The 7500-nt window shown below is 41.8% G+C and overlaps 1 protein-coding gene across 1 annotated transcript in view; it reads left to right on the forward strand.

The window, feature by feature from the left end:
• Positions 1-3628: 3628 nt before the first annotated feature.
• Positions 3629-7500, forward strand: part of LOC130564502 (mitogen-activated protein kinase kinase kinase kinase 5) — a 20806-nt gene continuing 16934 nt past the window's right edge. The window contains exon 1 of the mRNA XM_057350581.1: positions 3629-3884. Within this exon, the coding sequence (XP_057206564.1) occupies positions 3792-3884 (93 nt within the window). The 5' untranslated portion in view covers positions 3629-3791. The remainder of the gene's footprint in view (positions 3885-7500) is intronic.

Here is a 7500-nt window from a genome sequence, read left to right on the forward strand (position 1 = left end):
GGGGAAGAAGCTGCTTCTGTGTCTGGAAGTCCTGGTGTTTGGTGCTCTAAAGCGCCGGCCAGAGGGCAGCAGATCAAAGAGTTTGTGTGCTGGGTGTGTGGAGTCAATGATGATTTTTCTTGCCCTGTTTTTCACTCTGGAATCGTACAGGTCCTGAAGTGTGGGCAGAGGAGCACCAATAATTTTCTCAGCACTACGAACTGTCCGTTGTAGTCTTCGTAGGTCTGATTTGGTGGCCGAGCCATACCAAACAGTAATTGAAGTGCACAGAACAGATTCGATGACCACTGAGTAGAACTGGGTCAGTAGCTCCTGTGGTAGGTTGAACTTCCTCAATTGACGGAGGAAGTATAACCTCTGCTGGGCCTTCTTTACAATGGAGTCTATGTGGGACTCCCACTTCAGGTCCTGAGAGATGGTGGAGCCCAGGAACCTGAATGACTCCACAGTATCCACAGTGCTGTCCAGGATGGTGAGGGGAGGAAGTGATGGAGGGTTCCTTCTGAAATCCACTATCATCTCCACTGTCTTGAATGCATTCAGCTCTAGGTTGTTTTGACTACACCAGGCAGCCAGCTGAGCAACCTCCTTTCTGTAGGCAGATTCATCACCGTCTTGAATAAGGCCAATGACTGTGGTGTCATCTGCAAACTTCAGGAGTTTGACAGAAGGGTCTGTAGAGGTGCATTCGTTTGTGTAGAGTGAATATAGCAGTGGAGAAAGAACACATCCTTGAGGAGCTCCGGTGCTGATGGTACATGTGCTGGATTTAAATTTTCCCAACCTCACTAGCTGCTGCCTGTTCGACAGGAAGTTAATAATCCACTGACAGGTAGAGGTTGGCACAGAGAGCTGGGTAAGCTTGGGCAGGAGGAGGTCTGGGATTATGGTGTTGAAGGCCGAGCTGAAGTCTACAAACAGGATCCTGACGTAAGTCCCTGGTCTGTCTAGGTGTTGTAGGATGTAATGCAGTCCCATGTTTACTGCATCGTCCACAGACCTGTTTGCTCGGTAAGCAAACTGGAGGGGATCAAGAAGTGGTCTGGTGATGTCCTTCAGGTGGGCCAGTACAAGTCTCTCAAATGACTTCATGACCACAGATGTTAAAGCAACAGGCCTGTAGTCATTAAGTCCAGATATTTTGGGTTTCTTCTGTACAGGGATGATGGTGGAGCGTTTGAAGCATGAAGGGACTTCACACTGCTCCAAAGATCTGTTAAAAATATTAGTGAAGATGGGCGACAGCTGCTCCGCACAGACTTTCAGGCAGGAGGGTGAGACATTGTCTGGGCCTGGTGCTTTTCTGACTTTTGTTTGCGGAAAAGCTGGCAAACATCCTCTTCGCAGATCTTAAGTGCAGGTTGATGTCAAGAGGAGGTGTTAATGGTATAGCAGAGATAGGGTCAGGGCGGGTGCACACACCCTCTCACACACACACACACACACACAGACACACACGCACGCACGCACGCACGCACACACACACACACAGGGCCTCACAATGGTTCTCTTGAGTCTTAATTGGCATTATAATCCCGAGGAATGTCTCTAATTAGTAAATACTGAAGTTCAGATTCTTACCAGCCTGTTTCTGCACAAAACACACGCACGCACGCACACACATTTATTTAGCTTTAGCATTAATCTACGTGGACACACACCATGGACTAACAATAATGATTCAGATGTCAAAGACGGCACCCCAACATAACATACAAAACCCCATCACCCAACCACACACACACACACACACACACACACACACACACACACACACACACACACTCACAAATGTTTTTATAACATATATTACTAACAGTTTGTTTGAAACATTTTTAGGTATATTTTAGGTACGGTATATTTGTCAACTACGCAGACAGACCAGAGAGTGAGAGACCGAGGTTAATCTTCAAGTGTGTGTGTGTGTTGACCAACTAGTGATGGTAAATCCAGATTAGTGTATCTAAAACAGGTTCCAGGACTGCTGCATTAACCCTAAAACAAACACTGCTGTCACCCTCAATAACACACACACACACACGCACACACACGCACACACACACACACACACACACACACACGCACACACACGCACACACACACACACACACACACACACACACACACACACACGTGAAAACGTTTTACATTTTCACAAAAGTTCATTCTGTATGATTTATAAGCTTGTTTCCTCATGGGGACCAAAAAATGTCCCCACAACGACAAGGGTTTTGGATATTGCCATCTTTGTGGGGACATTTTGTCCCCATACCGTAGGGTTTACCCTTCCCACGCACACACACACACACACACACGCACACACACACATACTCATGTTTGCGCAGCTATCTTTATGAGGACATACATTGACGCAATGCAATCTCTAGCCCGTCACCCTAACCATCAGAACTACATGCCTGACCCTAACCCTGACCCTAAACCTGATTATAACCTAAACCCTAAAACCAAGTCTTCACCCTCAAACAGCCCTTTAAAGGGGTCTCTGGAAGTGAGGACCGGCCAAAATGTCCTCACTTTACTCTCCTTGTCCTCACACCGCTGGTCTACACCTCAAACTGGTCCTCACAAATATAGATGTACAAGTACACACACACACACACACACACACACACACATGCACACAGGATCATTTAATTATTTATAGAACAGTATTTTGTCTCAGAACCTGTAGAAGATGGATGTGTTTGTTCAGACGTCGTTTCTCTGTGTTTCAGGAGATGTGGAGAGGTTCTTCTGATACATGAAACACAAATGAATCCTTGTGAGGACATTAAAGGATTGGGATGATTACTTCACTTGTGTTCAGATGAAGAAATAAAGACATGTAGACCCGAGATGACATGAGAGTGAGTCCATTCCGGCATAAATATCATTTGTCGTGAACTATTCCTTTAATGTAAATGTGTGTTTTTTTATCATTATGTAGTTTGACATCTGAATAACTTTAATGTCTCTCTGTAAAACAAAAAACCAGAACCAAAATCAGAACAGAAGCTGGAATAGAATTGTTTTGCCACACAGATGCTTGTAATGCGAGTAACAGTATGAAATGCATCAGTGGGTTTGTTGTTTTGATATTGTCATGTGTGGAACATCACGTATTATCAGTGTTATTGATTTATAAGACAAGTGAGCACATAATGAATAAAAACACAAAGTAAATCTTGTTGTTCTGACTCACTGAATGTCATGTGAAACCTCTTTATCTGTGTGTGTGTGTGTAGTGAGCAGAATTGTGTGTGAATCTCTGCTGCCCACTGCTGGTGATGATGTGCCACTGCAGTTCATTGGGCTTTAATTAGAATATTGAAGTATGTTTTCTATTATCTTCACAATTTTCATTAAAAATATGTCTCTCTGTCTGTCTCACCCTGTAAAAAACATTGCTGAGTGAATCTTCACAGATATCACTGACTCTTGAATGTAAACTTGAAGTGATGATGAGGATGGGGATGAGCGCAGGGATGACGGGGGTCTGTGAGATGAGATGTTCAGTCAGGGAGTTTCCTCAGACTGCTGCAGTATGCTACAGGAAGTACTGCACTGCAAACACTGATGAACAACAGAACTCACAACCCCCCCCCCCACACACACACACACACATACACACATACACACAGAGAGAGAACAGGAAATAAAAGTGAGCAGATGTACAGAAGGTGAGAGAGAGGAAGAAGTTCTCTCTGACTTCTCTCTCGTGTGAATGTGTGTATTTCTTCCAGCATTAAACACACACACACACGATTGTGTGAGTTAGTGTGTTTGTGAAGATGGATGCACTGGACATCTCCACGCGAAACCCACAGGATGACTTTGAGATTTTACTGCGAGTTGGTGGAGGCACGTACGGAGAAGTTTATAAGGTAGCCTCTCTCTTTCTCTCTTTGTATTTTTTGAAGCAGTATGAAAAGAAAAGAACGTTTAAGATGTTGTCAGAATGATGGTTGATGGTGAAGTGTGTTAGTGCTCAGTGTAAGTCACTTCTGTTCAGATGAAATTGTGTTGAATTGTTGTTTGTTTGTTGTGTTTGATGATTTCTCACCTCACATAAAAACTGAAGCGGAATCGCGAGGATGTATAACCACAATAATGCTGCAGGTGAAACTGTGGTGATTATAAATCAGATTATATTTCACTATTTCACTGGAGTGTGTTTGACTTTACTTCCTGTTCAGCACACAGAGATGTGCAGGTGAGAGTGAGGGTCAGCTGTTATGTCACTGTGATGTCAGCCTGAGGTCAGCTGTGATGTCACTGTGATTTGGGGCTGTTCTTGATTATGTGACAACTTCACATTCATCCTTATAGTTGGCAATAAACAAGTGTATGATACAAGATGTGTGTGTTTGTGTGTGCGCGCGTGTGTGTGCAGAGCTGGGTAGATTACTTGGGAATTGTAATCAGTTACTAATTACCATCTACATGGCATAATTTATCCCTTAGATTACACATTTCTTGTAACGTAATTGGACTACTTTTGGATTAAATTTAGATTACAAGTGTCTGCTTTATCTTTACCTGGTGTATCTATGTGTCCACAACATTTTTCTTGTTGAATCTTAAAACATTACAATTGTATTAAATAATGAAATTATATTAAATGATAAACGTACATGAAGTACTAGAAGTTAGTCAAATGCCTTTATACTTAATGACTGCAATACAACAGCATGTAGTTACAATAAAAATAGTTAAGAAATAGAAAAAAGGCCTTAGGCCGTGTTCACACTTGACTTCTTTTTTGAAGCTGTTAGTGTCTGTTTTACAATATAATCCTGTGGAGTAAACTGTGTTTTCAAAAAAAGTTCTGAGCGCTTTTTTAAACATCAGTGTGTTTAAAACACCCTACTTGCTACATTTAGCACCTTTTTCACAGCTAACCAATGACAGAGACCTGTCGTTTTCATAATAACATGCGAGGAACGTGATTGGTCGAAAAAATAAAACGGCGACTGAAATGCCCGTTGGAGCACAGTTTTGTATAAATGTAGGTTTATTTTCACTTTCAATAACTTTTGATTGCATTTGTAGCGAGAAATTAGTATTGTAGTTTTTAAATATGTTTTTTTTAACTAAAAAAGCACCGTTGTCAACTTTTTCTTGTCAAAAAAGAAGTCAAGTGTGAACACAGCCTTACAGTGTAGATATCAAGTGTAGATACCAAATCAATGTAAATGGGTGTAATATTCATGCAGTAATGGGCAAAAAAAGTATTAATATAAACAATAAGGTTTTGTCTACATCATTTAGATTTATCAATAACTGCATATATTATAGCAATATTATAGCCGCAATGAATGTCGTCATTTTTACACTAATCGCGCAAATCATAGTGTTATTGTTGCTAGACTGTGAAGATTAACACTGTTCTTGAACAATACATGGTGAACATAAATGCTTGTAAACAAAAACATGTTTTTCACCTGTAACGTGTGACAGTATAAAGATGAGAGTGTTTCATTTACTCACCTGCAGCTTTCAAATACAAATCAGCAGGCCTGTCTGAGAGAGAGAGAGAGAGAGAGAGAGAGAGAGAGAGAGAGAGAGAGAGAGAGAGAGAGAGNNGAGAGGAGAGAGAGAGAGAGAGAGAGAGAGTAGAGAGAGAGAGAGAGAGAGAGAGAGAGAGAGAGAGAGAGAGAGAGAGAGAGAGAGAGACCTGATGTCTGGTGATCTTCTGTACTGTGTCTCACAGAAGGGGTTTGATGTACTAGATTTCTGCAGTGCTGTAGTGAACACTAGAGACGTCCACTAAACTGCTGTCATCTCTTTCAGAAGAGATCTGTGTGAGACCGTCACTGTTAAAGGTCAGGTGGTGGGGTGATGATGTGCCTGTGGAACAGACGGTTCTGACCCCCCCCACACGCACACGCACACGCACACGCACACGCACGCACGCACGCACACACACACACACACACACACACACACGGTTACTAAGTTCTACATATGACCTCATTCGATAGACTTTTATACACAGCTAGTACTTTTAAGTACAAATTTGTCCCCAAAATATACACACGTTTTAACCCACTATAGTCTATAGTTTCTATAGTCATCATGATTTTTATCTTATATAAACTGTATATCGTATCCTGTAACCCCTAAACCAAACCATTTCAAACGTCTGCATTTTTACATTTTCAAATAAACATCATTTTGTTTCATTTATAAGCTTTCTTACAGAAACCTTTATAGACCAGCACACACACGCACGCACGCACACACGCACGCACGCACGCACGCACGCACGCACACACACACACACACACATGTTGTGTTTCCATGTTTTATGGGGACATTCCATAGACACAATGGTGTTTATACTGTACAAACTGTATCTCATATTCCCTCCCCCTAACCCTAACAATCACACACAACTGTCTGCTCTTTTACATTTTCACAAAAGTTCATTCTCTATGATTTATAAGCTTGTTTCCTCATGGGGACCAAAAAATGTCCCCACAAGGACAAGGGTTTTGGATATTGCCATCTTTGTGGGGACATTTTGTCCCCATACCGTAGGGTTTACCCTTCCCTCACACACACACACACACACACACACATTTCTTTCAGATAAACCAGTGTTGGAATCGTTTGAATAATCAAACAGTTAATTGGATTATAACAGATGAAAAGATTAAATCAAAAGTTTGAGTTGGTTGACGAAGCTGGATTTTTTTCTTCTCATTCTGATCTGATTGGTTGATGCCTGCGAGTGAAGACACAGGGGTTTTAATGTCCTTTACACTCTTTTACTCTACAGTCATACCGTAGTAAAATCTCTCTGACCACTCCTCCTTTGAAAAGCACACAAAAAAACAGAATATCTTTGATGGATTGTGACAAACATGCCAATCACATGTCTGGGCGGGTCTTAGCCTGTCGTGTGTCAAGCAGGTGCTCTAAAGTTAGAGTAAATGAAGAAGTGAAAGTATCATTCTTATCCCTCTCTCTCTGTCCATGCGTGCGTGTGCGCGCGTGTGTTTAGAGGAAATGTTAGCAGTTTGATAAAAATACACCGTTTTATACTGTAAAGACAAACACATACTTCAGTCTCTCTCTCTCTCTCTCTCTCCCACTCAGAGCCTCAGAATAAACCTGTAAAACCAGACGTGTGAATAACATGCAGTTTCGCTCGCTAGTGTATTTTAAGTTCTGAAGAAGTGAAGTGTGTTTGTGTATTTCAGCTTTGTTATTTGTGCAGTTGTACTTGTGTTTTGTGTTAATCTGAAGATAATCTGTTGTTATCTGTTCTGTCACTCTTCCTGCTTCCTCAGCGCTCAGTGAAGTCTTCACCTGATCCGTGGTGACGCCGTTCCTTCATTTGTTGCGGGGTTTTCAACACTAGATTTAAAAAAGCAGAAGATTGGTGTTTGCGACCTCAGACAAATGATTGTGTCAGATGATGATGATGAGTGTGTGTGATGTGAGTCACTCACTCGTGTGTGTATTGTTGTGTGAGTGTGTAGGAGTGTGTTT

This window comes from Triplophysa rosa, linkage group LG14 (genome assembly GCF_024868665.1).
Source record: "Triplophysa rosa linkage group LG14, Trosa_1v2, whole genome shotgun sequence".
In the NCBI taxonomy this organism is placed as follows: Eukaryota; Metazoa; Chordata; class Actinopteri; order Cypriniformes; family Nemacheilidae; genus Triplophysa; species Triplophysa rosa.